The following is a 15,424-nucleotide window of genomic DNA, read 5'->3' as shown; positions in this document are numbered from 1 at the left end:
TGATATGTGATTTCAGTGTCAAGCATAAAAATGTCACGGGAAAGGTGGAGCACTACTTTCTCCTATTGCTCTCACTAAGTACAGCTAAAAATCCTGGATATTATATACGAAGCAAACATAAAAAGGTTCTAAAAGATGGAGAGAGAATGGAGTGACTAGGGACCTCAGAACTCAAGGAAGAAAACAGCGTGACTTTCTTGGGTTTTCTTATTGCCTAATCTATCCCAGACTGGGTTCTGACAGAGAAGCTGACCACCTGGAAATGCCAACAGACACCAACAACAGAAAAAAAAAAAAAGGCCAAGACAAGTCTGGTTTTTTTAGCAAAAGGACTGGGAAGGGAGCAGCCTAGCAAGACAGAAAATCACAATCCTACTTCAAAGACCACAGAAGAAAGCTGTGGTCCTAGCCACACCAACAAAGGCCTATACTTCCACCCTCACCAGGCTGTAACAAGCCTTAATTATTTTAACTAAGAAAGAAAGAAAAGGTTAAGTCTTGCAGAAAAGAACTTTTCCACTTCACAGTTAACCTGTTAACTGCTGCATGCTGCTGCTGCAGCTTTTGTGATATTAAGGACCACAAGTAATGGTAGGAAAAAGATAAAAATGTATAATTAAATATCTATTGGCTGCACAAGTGAGAAAAAAGGAAATCCCATAGAAACTTCCAAAACATGTTCCAGGTTAGTTTTTAGTTATTAACATAGAACTATTGTATAGTTCACAAAATTCATATTTTATTTTTTATTAATAGTAATAAACTTTTGTTTACTCATATCAATTGGTTTCGTTTCCCCAACTGCATCTATATTTTACTTTTATTTTTATATTTTTGAGACAGAGCCTTACTCTGTCTCCCAGGGGGCTGGAGTGCAGTGGTGCAGTCATAGCTCACTGCAGCCTCAACCTCTCAGACTCAAGAGATCCTCCTACCTACGCAATTCCACAACCTCAGCTTCCAGAGTAGCTGGGACTACAGCACAAGCCACCACACCTGGCTAATTACAATTTTTTTTTTAATATAGACAGGGTCTCACTCTGTTGCCCAGGCTGGTCTTGAACTCCTGGGCTCAACTGATCCTCCCGCCTGAGCCTCCCAAAGTGCTGGGATTACAGGTGTGAGCCACCATGCCTGGCCCAAAAATGCATCTTGAGTCCTAAAAATGTGGTTTATGTTATGAAAAACTTTATTATCAAAGAGTTGGTAAAGTGGTCTCCAAGTCGAACAAGCAGAGAGGTCTCCAAGTCGAACAAGCAGAGACCAGAGCAGCAAGCAGTAAAACAGTAAATAACAATTTACATTTAAGAAGCATCTATAGAGTGCTAGGTCCAAGACCGGATGCTTCTACACTGTATGTTGTCTTTAAGCCTCATAATCTTAAAGATGGGCAGCATTTGCCATTTAATAGATGCAAAAACTAAAGTTCAGAACTAGTATGTATGTGCACAAGGACATAGAGAAAATAATATTCTCCTGACTCATATTATACAATAAGAAACAGATAAAGGATTAATACAATATATAGACTGTATACAGAATAGTGTCTGTCATAAACTAGGGACCCAATAAATATTATTAGTCCAAGAATATGTATGACAAGAACACTGCAACTGAAGAAGTAAACATCAGTAAGAAGAAATCCACATTGAGATTATTCTAAGTTGAAAGTCTACAAATCTTTCACTTCTTATCCTTTTTATATAATCCATGGTAGACTCCACAATAGTTCATAGCAGTAAGTTAGAACTTTCTGTAAAAATAACTCTCTCTAAACTGATTTCTCTGGCACAAACAACAAAAAGGCAATGGTAATTATTTTTGGCCAGAACTTCCAATACAATGCTAATAGAAGTGGTGAGAGAGGACTTTCTTGTCTGTGCCAACTAAAAAGAGATGTGAAGGACCTCTTCAAGGAGAACTACAAACCACTGCTCAAGGAAATAAAAGAGGACACAAACAGATGGAAAACGTTCTATGCTCATGGTTAGGAAGAATCAATATTGTGAAAATGGCCATACTGCCCAAAGTAATTTATAGATTAAATGCTATCCCCATCAATCAACCACTGACCTTCTTCACAGAACTGGAAAAAACACCTTAAAATTCATATGGAACCAAGAAAGAGCCCACATAGCCAAGACAATCCTAAGAAACAAACAAAAAAAGCTGGAGGCATCAATCTACCTGACTTCAAACTATACTACAAGGCTACAGTAATCAAAATAACAATGGTACTGGTACCAAAACAGAGATATAAACCAATGGAACAGAAAAGAGGCCTCAGAAGTAACGCCACACATCTACAACCATCTGATCTTTGACAAATCTGACAAAAACAAGCAATGGGGAATGTATTCCCTATTCAATAAATGGTGTTGGGAAAACTGGCTAGCCATATGCAGAAAGCTGAAACTGGACCCCTTCCTTACACCTTATACAAAAATTAACTCCAGATGGATTAAAGATTTAAACATAAGACCTAACACCATAAAAGCCCTAGAAGAAAACCTAGGCAGTATCTTTCAGGACATAAGCATAGGCAAGGACTTCATAACTAAAACACCAAAAGCAATGGCAACAAAGCCAAAATAGACAAATGGGACCTAATTAAATTTAAGAGCTTCTGCACAGCAAAAGAAACAATCATTAAAGTGAACCGGGAACCAAGAGAATGGGAAAAAAATTTTGCAACCTACTCATCTGACAAAGTGCTAATGTCCAGAATCTACAAAGAACTTAAATTGACAAGAAAAAAACAATCCCATCAAAAAGCGGGCAAAGGATATGAACAGACAGTTTTCAAAAGACATTTATTCAGCCAACAAACATGAAAAAAAGCTCATCATCACTGGTTATTAGAGAAATGCAAATCAAAACCACATTGAGATACCATCTCACGCCCAGTTAGAATGGTGATCATTAAAAAATCAGCAGACAATAGATGCTGGAGAGGATGTGGAAAAATAGGAACACTTTTACACTGTTGGTGGGAGCATAAATTAGTTCAACCATTGTGCAAGACAGTTTGGCAATTCCTCAAGGATCTAGAAATAGAAATACCATTCGACCCAGCAATCCCATTATTGACTACATACCCAAAGGATTATAAATCGCTCTACTATAAAGACACATGCACATGTATGTTCCCTATGGCACTGCTTACCATAGCAAAGACTTGGAACCAACCCAAATGCCCACCAATGATAGACTGGATAAAGAAAATGTGGCATATATACACCATGGAATACTATGCAGCCATAAAAAAAGTATGACTTTCTGTCCTTTGCAGGGACATGGATGAAGCTGGAAACCACCATTCTCAGCAAATTGACACAAGAACAGAAAACCAAACACCACACGTTCTCACTCATAAGTGGGTTGAACAATGAGAACACATGGACACAGGGAGGGGAACATCACACACTGGGGCCTGCTGGGGGATGGGGGACTAAGGGAGGGATAGCAGCGGGTAGGGGGATTGAAGAGGGATAACATTAGGAGAAATACCTAATGTAGATGACAGGCGGATGGATGCAGCAAACCACCATGGCATGTATATATGTATGTAACACACCTGCATGATCTGCACATGTACCCCAGAACTTAAAATATAATTTAAAAAAGGAAAAAAAACTGTAATATATTTTTTTAAAAAGTGCATATTTAAGATAAGGCTAAAGTTCCTTTCAATCATCTGTCCTTATCCTAACTCCTTCCCTCCTTCCTCAGGAGTAACCACTTTTCAAACATCATCTTAGCTGGTGAATACTCCCTTCTGGCAACTATTCTCCTTCCTTGGTTGTAAAGACACCATTTTCTCTCAACTTTCGTTTCTCAATTTCCTTCGTAGGCTCTTCTTCCACCATGTGCCCTTGACTCTGTACTCTGTGCTCCATTCTTGCTTCTAGCTTTTTATTTTACACTTTTAGGTGACTTAAACCACTTTCTTAAGACTTCACATACTAATTACTTCTGTCTTCCTTTCAGCGGGACAAGATGTGGCAGTGAAGACAATGATATTGATGATCCTGACCTTGTGTAGGCTGAGGCTAACATGTTTGTGTCTTAGCTTTTAACAAAAAAATCTAAAAAGTAAATTTAAAAATTAGAAAAAGCTTACAGAATAAGGATACATTTTTGTACGGTTGTATAATACGTGTTTTAAGCTATTATTACAAGTCAAAAAGTTAAAAAATTAAGCTGAGACATAAAGAAAAATGTTTAAAAAATGAAAAAGTTTATAAAGTAAACATGTTACAGCTGGATAATTTATTATTGAAGAAAGAAAAATATCTATTTTTTAGAGACAGGATCTCTAGCTGGTCTTGGTGGTGGGCACCTGTAGTTCCAGCTACTTGGAAGGCTGAGGTAGGAGAATCGCTTGAACCTGGGAGGTAGACGTTGCAGTAAGCCGAGACCACGCCACTACACTCTAACCTGGGCAACAAGAGTGAAACTCTGTCTCAAAAAATAAAAATAAAAATAAAAATAGAGACAGAGTCTTGCTCTGTCATCCAGGTTGGAGTATAGTGGTGTGATCCTAGTTCACTGCAGCCTTAAACTCCCGGGCTCAAGTGATCTTCCTGCCTCATCTCGAAGTGCTAGAATTACAAGTGGGAGCCACCATGTGCAGCCAGGAAAAATATTTTTAATTTTTATTTTATTATTTTATTCTAAAGTTATGATACAAGGAAACATTTTTTATAAACCCATTGTAACCTTAGTATACAGTGTTTATGTCCACAGTAGTGTATAGTAATATGCTAGGCCTTCGCATTTACTTACCACTCACTCACTGACTCACTCAGAGCAACTTCCAGTCCTGCAAGCTCCATTCATGGTAAATGCCCTACATAGGTATAGCATCTTTTTTTTTTTTTTTTTTTTGAGACGGAGTTTCGCCCTTGTTACCCAGGCTGGAGTGCAATGGCGCGATCTCGGCTCACCGCAACCTCCGCCTCCTGGGCTCAGGCAATTCTCCTGCCTCAGCCTCCTAAGTAGCTGGGATTACAGGCACGCGCCACCACGCCCAGCTAGTTTTTTGTATTTTTAGTAGAGACGGGGTTTCACCATGTTGACCAGGATGGTCTCGATCTCTCGACCTCGTGATCCACCCACCTCGGCCTCCCAAAGTGCTGGGATTACAGGCTTGAGCCACCGCGCCCGGCCCAGGTATAGCATCTTTTATCTTTAATACTGTATTTTTACTGTATCTTTCCTATGTTTAGACATGTTAAGATATAAATATCACTGTGTCACAATTGCACAAATATAGTATTTGGTATTTCACATGATGTATAAGTTTATAGCCTAGGTCTGTGTAGTCGGCTATATCATCTAGGTATGTGTAAGTACATTTTATCATGTCCCATAATAACAAAATCACCTATTGACACATTTCTATGAATGTATCGCACTGTTAAGTAAAACCTGACTATATAACAAAACAGTAACACCTAACTATCTTTTTACATAGCATATACATTTAATCAAGTCTGTTTTACTCAAACTCTTCAATCGTTCAAATGGTTTAGGAGACTTTATCAATTGGGTGCAGTGCCTCACGCCTGTAATCCAAGCACTTTGGGAGGCTGAGACAGGAGGACTGCTGGAGACCAGGAGTTAAGATCAACTTGGACAACATAGCAAGACCCCATCACTAAAAATTAAAAAATATATATATTAGCTAAGTGTAGTGGCCTGTGACTGTATTACCAGTTACTTTTGGAGGCTGAGGTGGGAGAATTACTTGAGCCAAGCAGTTCAAGCCCTGCAGTAAGCTATGACGATGATGCTATACACCAATCTGAGTAACAGAGACTCCATCTCTAACAAAAAAAAATTAAAAATCTATTTTACCAATTTCTAATCTGACTTTTACTTGACACATGCAAATCACCTTTGTTTTTTTTGAACTTTTTTGAAATTTGTTTGTTTAAAGGCATACCATAGGCTGGGCATGGTGGCTCATGCCTGTAATCCCAGTGCTTGGGGAGGCCAAGGCAGGATGATCACTTGAGGCTAGGAGGGTAAGACTAGCCTGAGCAAGACTCCATCTCTATTAAAAAAGTTTAAAAACTGCTTGTGCATGGTGGCTTGCGCTTGTCAGTTCTAGCTGCGCTGGAGGCTGAGGCGGGAGGACTGCTTGAGCCCAGGAGGTTGGGACTGCAGTAAGCTGTGATCACATCCCTGCCTTCCAGCCTGGGTGACAAAGCAAAGCAAGACCCTGTCTCAAAAAAAAAAAAAAAAAAAAAAAAAGAATGGCACATTGTAATATCCATAAAAATCACAAGTTCAAAGTGCTAGGTTTTTCTGCCAATATCTATCTATTAAAATGAAATAAGTTTCACCGGTATACTACCAAAAATCATCATATGTGCTGCCTGTGGTACACATAACATGGAAAATGATGACTCATAGGAAAAAGCTGAACTCTTATGCAAAGAACAGAAGGCCTTTCATACTAATTTTGTATCCTCCCATATGCCACCTATGTGCAACCATACTCTCAATAATCTGCTAACTTCCAGATGATACCAGGTTTCTGACTATCTGTACTCTGTCCCAAGCCATCCCCTCTGCCTGGAATGCCTGCTCTTGTATCTCCCAGGTATATTTCTCATCTTCATTCCAATTCAAGGTTATATCCTCTCTCCTGAAGATACACATATATATGTACTCTTCTTTACACTGAGGTTGCATCTTGTATATGCCACCATTATAACATTCATTGCATTATCATATCCATTACACATTACACTGCAGTATTTTTTATGCTTTTCTTTTAGATTGCAAGCTCCTTGAGGTCGAGATACAAGCCATTTTATCTTCAGATCTCAGTAATTTAGACTCTGGCAAATAATTAGCAGATTCATTAAATCATATGAAAGCTTTTAACTGCAGAATGTCAGTGAGCTACTAATGTTCCCAGATATTCTAATAGATAAATAAGCTAGAAGCCCATCTTTTTATCAATATGTATGTTTAAACATAAGTTGTATTCAGTAATGTAAAATACTGGTGCACAAAGGGCTTTTAATCAGAAATGAAATCTTTCAAAGGTTTCACTTTTTGGAATGCTTACAAATTAATTAATATTCCAATTAACTGGTACTTTCTCTTGGTCTATCACCATTGTCTTTTTCTATGGAAAATTTTTTTATTTTATCTAACTCATTGTTGGTTAATTATTTATTTATGGTTCTGATCCAGACTTCTAAGGAAGCTATCACTCACTTCCCTATGTCTAAGGAAGCTATCACCACTACCCTACTTGTCAATTCTTTGGTCAACAGTTGAAAAGTGCTTAAAATCATTCATTCCTTCCACGTATTTATGGAAACTATACGTGACTTGAATGCATCCACTGCCTATAGGAAAAAAGTCTCCTTGTGAAATAGATGCAGCCACTGGAGTGGAACTGGTGCCATTTAAATGAGTATCTTTTTCCTCTATTTCTGGTAAAACATGCAAAGTTGGCCAGGCACAGTGGTTCACACCTTTAATCCCAGCACTTTGGGAGACCAAGGTGGGTGGATCATGAGGTCAGGAGTTCGAGATCAGCCTGGATAACATGGAAACCCCCATCTCTTCTAAAAATACAAAAATTAGCCAGCACGGTGGTGCACATCTGTAATCCTGGCTACTCAAGAGGTCGAGGCAGGAGAATTGCTTGAACATGGGAGGCGGAGGTTGCAGTGAGCTAAGATTGTGCCACTGCACTCCAGCTGGGCGACAGAGCGAGACTCCACCTCAAAAAAAAAAAAAAAAAAAAACCCCACAAAAATAAAAAAATTGAATTTGGTAAATTAAAAAGTGTGAAATAAAATTCTATCCACTGTGTATTTTGAAGCATCCCTAAGAAAACAGTTTTGTCTGCATTTTTCCTATTTGGTTAGTATAATATTTTCTTTTTTCCCTTTTAACAATTAAGTATTATTTGAAGTTACAGTTTCTCTTGAAAGTACTGCAAGCTACTGACAGGTAGAAGTTTGGTACCAAAGTGACAGTTCTTCGCAACACCATCATGGTTACCTTTCAAGCAAAGATATAGCAATTCTTTGTTGGTCCTAACGAGTTGAATTTTTTCTTGATGTGATCTGAAAAATTCATTAAACATGCAAATGACTACCATGTGAAACCTGAAAATTATGGTGTAAACAAACTTATTACACTGCCAGTTATATAAAAGTATAGCACATACAATTATGTACAGTACATAATGCCTCACTAATGACTATGTTAGTGATTTATGCATTTACTATACTTTTGATCATTATTTTAGAGTATTATCCTACTTATAAAAAATGGACTGTAAAACAGTTAAAATTATAAAACTGGAGATCCAATAATGAGTAAAACAGATGCTATAAGCTTGAGAAAACAAAAATATCTCAGAGTAGTTTCAGCTATGTGAGGTATGCAGGCTCAGAAAGACATGCATATCTGATGTCAGTTATGCATATTGTTTTATGTGATTTTGTTGCCAACTAGCTGCCTCACACATTATCGTCACCTTACTGGAATTTGTGATACAAAGAAAAATGTGCAGCCTATCAATAGCTTACATTATTTTAATGTAAATTCTATTTAACAACTCAAACTCCCTCTTTTTTCCCTTTAAAAATCCACTTGTAACTGCCGCTGATTGAAGGGTACATTCAGGGCAACTTTTATCTGTGCTCCTCAGCTGGAATCCTCAAGCTTGACCCAACTAAACTCTCTACTTATATTAATTTTGCCTCAGTTTCCTTTCCTCCTTTTAAATTGACAGCCAAATGTAGAATAAATTAGGTTCTGAGTAAAGAAGAATTATTAAAATTATAACACGCACCAGAGGTACATTCAATAGTTCTGTATCTGAACACGAGTGATCACTGATGTAGGATCTGGCTTTACTGTGACACTGAGCAGGGCAACAGTAAGCAGTCTGCTTGCTCCTTTAATGAAATTCCCACTAGGATGCAGATCCTCAAGGCTGCAATATGGAAGAATTCCCATGTGAGAAAGAGTAGCTGGACTTCGAAGCTGTGATTCTTGTCCCTCCATTGTCAATTGAGAAAGATTTGGAAGTAATTTTAAGAAGTGAGCTAATGGGTATCCTTAAATCAGAAAAAATTCTTTGGTTTATTAATTGAAATGAAGCATGAAAATTCATGGTCATTGAAACCTAAGATAAGGTCTCACTCTGTCACCTAGGTTGGAGTGCAGTGGCACAGACACGGCTCACTGCGACCTCAACCTCCCAGGCTCAACTGATCCTACCACTTCAGCCTCCAGAGTAGCTGTGATTACAGGCACAAACCACCTTGAGTGGCTAATTTTTAAATTTTTCATAGAGATAGGGTCTCACTATGCTGCCAAGACTGGTCTTGAACTCCCAGGCTCAGGCAATCCTCCTGCCTCAGTCTCCCAAGTGCTTATACAAACCTAGATGACACAGTCTACTACACACCTAGGCTATATGCTATAGCCTGTTGCTCCTAGGCTACAAACCTGTACAGCATGTTACTGTAGTACAGTAACACAACAGTATCTGTATACCTAAATATATCTAAATACAGAAAGGTACAGTAAAAATATGGTATTGTCTTATGGGATCATCATCTCTACATGTTGTGTATGAAATATCATCATGTGGTACATGACTATACAGTGCTATGAAAGCATATAAATGAAGGGGTCAGAAAGGTACTGCCAAAGAAATGCCAACACTTAAAGAATGAGTAGGTGTTCACTTGTGGTGGCCCTCCCTCAAGTTATGGATCAGTATGTGCAAAGGTTTTGAGGTTAGAGAAGGCATAGTAAGTTAAAGGACTGGAGGAAGACCACTGTGACTGAAGCAGACAGAATGAAAGCACAATGGCTGGATATTAACTTATTCTTACCTTTGTTAAGAGCTCTCTGTTTATTTTGAAATTTACAGTCCTTTCACCAGTACTGATTTCACTCACCACTGTATCACATCTTAGCTGAAAAGAACAAATCACATGAAGTTGGTATGTTACATAATGGGCCTAATGAGAAACGTAGCTCTAACACTATTTTTGGCTTACAAACATACAAGTAGGTCATCTTTCATAGTCCCTATATTGGGTCCTAGGTCTTAGGCAATCTCTTTAGTTCCATGATCTTATTTAAGTAAACACATTTTCCTTTTCCCCCAACATGTTATTCTGTTTTCAGTCTCTCTCTTCCTCATTCCCTTTCCCTCCCCTCAAATTCACCTTTTTACAAGTAAGAAAAATCATTCTACTCATACTCTACCTACTCTGACATAAAATAAACACTTTTTATCTCACCCAGCTTTCATGAGAACCACAGAACATGATATTCTGTCAGGGTCTATGCTAAAGCACCTGCACCAACAGATAAGATGTAATTTAGATAGTTTGTCTTCTATGCATATGCCTTCACTTTTTAACCTATTAGATGTTCAAATCCATCTCATGAAAAACCTATGGAACTTGAAGAGATATCTGTTGTCACTAAGAACAACTAGTCTTTATTTTTAAGAACTTACAAGAAATGGGAAAAAGAAACTAAATATTGTACTTTGAGTAATTCTCCTAGTAAAAAACTGGGGTGATTTTGTGATCAAACAAGTATTTACTAAGCTACCAATGCTCTTTATCATACTTATCCTTTAAATAAATATCTTTTCCTATAATATTGACTTTCATTATTCCAGTTCTTCAGTTCCCAGACACTGCCTCTGTGACATATGTTAATAACCTTATCCAACATCTCTGCCTTTTCTGAGAGAATTACACTAACAATTTATATTTAGTAATTCCTTATAATAGTTTCAATTCCTCTTTTAGATATCAAACCCATCAGAGAACTGAAAAATAAAAGAGCTTATTAAATCATCTAACCACCTCTTCTCTGCAATCATGATTCTATTTACATCTAATCATTTCTTCTCATATTTTAATATTTATCTTCTCAGAAACTCATTTTAAAATTTGCAACTCACTGCTCTAATTTATCAAGCTTATTCTCCTAAATTCAAAAGTCCATCCAGCTTCAATCTGTAAATTTAATTAACACTTCAGTCCTCCTGTAAGTGGTTAATCAAAAAATTGAACAATGTCAGCTTAAGAGGAATGCTTTAAAACTAATTTGAAAAATCATTAAAACCTTAGAGTACAAGGCTAAAATGAATTTAAATTATACTACCCAAGATGCCTTGAACAAAGAAACACTATTAAATTCATTATTATGGCTGAGATAGCTTGCAGAGTATTTTTTTTAATAAGTTTATTACAATGTCAAAAAGAGATAATAGTGCTAAGTACCTTCTCTGCTAGCCTCTTTGCATGAACCTGAATATCTGGTCTTGAATGGTCATTGTCTTTTTCCAATAAAGAATCCACAGAAAGCTGAAAATCAGCTGCTTCTCTAAAGAGAGACATCGAAACGAGATAGGACTGTTAACTTAAAAGCATTGGTTGTGTAACAAAGACTCATCACTATGAGTTCTCCACTGAGACATACCTTTACCAGAGAAGGCGTTATGTGTGCTTTCAAAATTAAAAGCAAGGGGGTCAGGCACGGTGGCTCGTACCTGTAATCCCAGCGCTTTGGGAGGCCGAGGCAGGCAGATCACCTGAGGTCAGGAGTTCAAGACCAGCCTGACCAGATGGTGAAACCCTGTCTCTACTAAACATACACACACACACACACACACACACACATACACACACACACACTCACACACAGAAACACACAAAAATTAGTCAGGCATGTTGGCACATGCCTATAGTCCCATCTGCTCGGGAGACTGAGGCAGGAGAATTGTTTGAGTCCACGAGGTGAAGATTGCAGTGAGCCAAGACTGTGCCATTGCCCCCTAGCCTGGGTGACAAGAGCAAAACTCTGGTCTCAAAAAAAAAAAAAAAAACCCACAAATAAATAAACAAAATCAAAAGCAAGGAAATAAGAAGTAACCTATTATTTATTTAGAATGTTTTTCTTATCATCTTATAAAATTATTCCTCTTCTATTACCCAATTGTAGCTCTGCAGTATCTCTGTGAAACATGTAGAGCAGCCACCTTATCTTATAGACATGAAAACTGATGTCTGGCAAGCTAAATGTTTCCTTTAAAATCCTACTGCAACTAAAAACAGATTGAGAAGAAATCCCAGGTCTCTTGACCTCTTCTACAATGCTTCTTCTACTACTACAGTTTGCTTCTAATTCAAACTTCTCCACTGACCTCCAAATGCCATATTTTTAAAAATGTTGTAATTCGAGTTTCAAGATGAGAAAAATAAGACTATTCTTAACACTCAGTAGTTCATTAAAGAGAGAGACAATTCCATTTATCCTTTTCATTGGGTAGGTGAAAATACAAAAACAAAGAAACAAACACAAAGCAACCAATTAGTGAAAATAAGTCATTTGCATCATGAGATCACTTCTCTCCAGGGAGCAGGGTAGGGAATGGAGTCAAATAAATATATATAGTGACTTCAACGTTATCTTAATGCTTAATAACAATCTAAAGCTTTCCCTTTCCCCACAAAATAAGACTTGAAGTAAATTTGGAAAAAGGACTTGACAATTTTGAAAGGGACCATGAGAGTACTCATTATATCACTATGAATTTTTCCAGAGGTTTGAAATAGTTCCAGGTGAAAAAAAAATTTTTTTTTTAAATCAACATACTAATTAATCTTCTGGTGTTTAATATGGAACTAGAGAATGAGACACTATGGGCAGAGTAAGAGGGTTGAAACATTATTTATCAAGCCCATCTGTCACTGGAATGAAAAGACATATTTTTGAGAAGGTACAAATGATTCCCTTAATTAACACTTGTGAAACTCAGAGAAATGACTAAAAATTCCTGTGTGACTTCTGGTTAACATCACATTTAAAAACCTAGTCTACAATGACCATTAAGAATTTTCAGCCGGGCGCGGTGGCTCAAGCCTGTAATCCCAGCACTTTGGGAGGCCGAGGCGGGTGGATCACGAGGTCAAGAGATCGAGACCATCCTGGTCAAGATAGTGAAACCCCGTCTCTACTAAAAATACAAAAAATTAGCTGGGCATGGTGGCGTGTGCCTGTAATCCCAGCTACTCAGGAGGCTGAGGCAGGAGAATTGCCTGAACCCAGGAGGCCGAGGTTGCAGTGAGCCGAGATCGCGCCATTGCACTCCAACCTGGGTAACAAGAGCGAAACTCCATCTCAGAAAAAAAAAAAAAAAAAAGAGAATTTTCCTGAGCCTTAATACATCATCCAGCAGCCTAGTATGTATCAAACTTCGGCCAGGTACAGGGGTTCATGCCTGTAATTCTAGCACTTTCGGAGGCCAAGGCAGAAGGAATGCTTGAGCTAAGGAGTTCAAGAGCAGCTTGGGCAACATAGGAAGACCCAGATTCTAAGAACCGGCCTCCATTTTCATTTGATGTTTCAAAGGCGTTCAATAAGCTGAACCATCTTGGCCTATCTTTTGAATAGGATTTTCAATTTCTTTTCCACTTACTTTTTTGTTCTATTCTGAGACAAAGAATATTCATTCTACTCTACCTTAAAGTCCTGACAAAGTTGAGTGAATAAAATACAAAGACATAACGGTACTGGCAATTATATCTTTTACTTCTTTTCAAAGCTTAGGGCTTAAATGCCCACTATGTAGCTAATTTCTTTTCATTATTAATTGACAGAGAATATTTTATCCAAATGGTAGAGTTTTCTACCCAAATGGTAAACAAGAATGATTTAGGATGACCAAACTCACAAAGAGACATCTCTTGTAACCAAGAAAGTAACTACTGGTTGTGGGTAGTCCTAACCAACAATTTTCTATCACTGGGAATACTCAAAAGAAACCCAATAAACGAAAACAACATTAAAAACCTAGTAGATAAATATGGTACAACAGTATCCAAGCACCAGATGGCTGTACAATCTTTAATATCCCTACAAAAACACTGCAATTCTAATCATGATTTTTGTGATTTTATTGTTACAGTATTGAATTTGAACCTCATTCCCAAAGACTTTGCCATAATTATATTTACTAGCATAACTAATATAATTAACATAAGAATATATAATCTGCCACATGAGAATATTTAAAATACAGATTTTAATTTTATTATTTAAGTCAATGGGATTAATGGAATAATACATTATTCCAGGTATTGGGGATACAGTAGTGAATAATAATAATCTGCCACATCAGAATATTTAAAATACAGATTTTATTATTTAACTCAATGGGAGTAACAGGTTGAATATAATGAGTCATATCTTATAGTTAATTTCAAGGACTATATCATAAATTGAAGAGTAACAATTCTTTTTTTACTTTTTTGGTATAGCAACAAAGTCAGCAACTTTTTAGACTGTTACAAGTATATTATACTTAACTCATTTTTGAAAATTGGAACTGCAGATATTGACTTGATCAAGTTTTCTGGTGGAAGATCCAACACTCTGGAAAGCTAAAAATAAAAAAAAAAAAGACAAAACAGTACAAGACTGTTAATGTATTTGTTCCATTCAATGGAATATCACTTATAAGAATAAGCTATTAATACACTTAACACGAATGAGCTTCAAATGCATTATAAGTGAAGGAAGCCAGATTCAAAAAGGTATCTAGTGTATGATTCAATTATCTGACCTCTGGAAAACCCGAAATTCTAAAGACGAAGAATAAATCTGTGGTTGACAGGGGTTAAGAGGATTTGACCATAAATTAGCAAATGGAACTGTCCAGCAAAAAGAATGACTTTTATCTAAGTAAATTAAAAAAAAAAAATTACAGCAAGAGAGAAGACAAACCACTGAGAAATTATCCACAGATAAAACATTTATTTTTTTCATAAAAAAAAATTGGTAATTCCAAGTTCTCTAAGGGAAGAAAAAAAAATATTGGCCAGGCATGGTGGCTCGTACTTGCAATTCCAGCATTTTGGGAGGCTGAAGTGGGTGGATCACAAAGTCCAGAGATTGCGAACATCCTGGTCAACATGGTGAAACCCTGTCTCTACTAAAAATACAAAAATTAGCCAGGCGTGGTGGTACACATCTGTAGTCCCAGCTACTTGGGAGGCTCAGGTAGGAGAATCGCTTGAACCTAGGAGGCAAAGGTTACAGTAAGCCAAGATTGTGCCACTGTACTCCAGCCTGGCAACAGAGTGAGACTCTGTCTCAAAAAACAAAAACAAAAACAAAAACAAACAATAACAAAAAAAACAAAACAAAATATTGAGTGGCTACTTAATGTCCCAGGTATTATTCTAGGTATTGGGATACAGCAGTGAACAAAACAGACAAAAAACCCTCATGGTATTTAAAAATAAACAAGTAAATAATAGGGAAAATCTGATCCCCAGCCCTATAGAAGGCTTACTCATTAGAATAGTAGGGGTTGGTATGTTTATGTACATATATTTTG

The 15,424-nt window shown here is 37.2% G+C and overlaps 1 protein-coding gene across 2 annotated transcripts in view; it reads right to left on the bottom strand.

The window, feature by feature from the left end:
* RARS2 (arginyl-tRNA synthetase 2, mitochondrial) overlaps positions 1 to 15,424 on the bottom strand; it is an 81,462-nt gene that overhangs the window by 47,336 nt on the left and 18,702 nt on the right. The window contains exons 2-4 of one of the 2 annotated variants that reach the window (XM_003922944.4): positions 14,392 to 14,465; positions 11,304 to 11,406; positions 9,891 to 9,974 (exon numbers count right to left, since the gene is read on the bottom strand). In XM_003922944.4, the coding sequence (XP_003922993.1) occupies positions 9,891 to 9,974; positions 11,304 to 11,406; positions 14,392 to 14,465 (261 nt within the window). The remainder of the gene's footprint in view (positions 1 to 9,890; positions 9,975 to 11,303; positions 11,407 to 14,391; positions 14,466 to 15,424) is intronic. The other variant, XM_074397714.1, reaches the window with a different exon arrangement.

This window comes from Saimiri boliviensis, chromosome 4 (genome assembly GCF_048565385.1).
Source record: "Saimiri boliviensis isolate mSaiBol1 chromosome 4, mSaiBol1.pri, whole genome shotgun sequence".
Lineage (NCBI taxonomy): Eukaryota > Metazoa > Chordata > Mammalia > Primates > Cebidae > Saimiri > Saimiri boliviensis.
The sequence above is the reverse complement of the archived record's forward strand: the minus strand, read 5'-3'. Positions and strand labels throughout refer to the sequence as shown.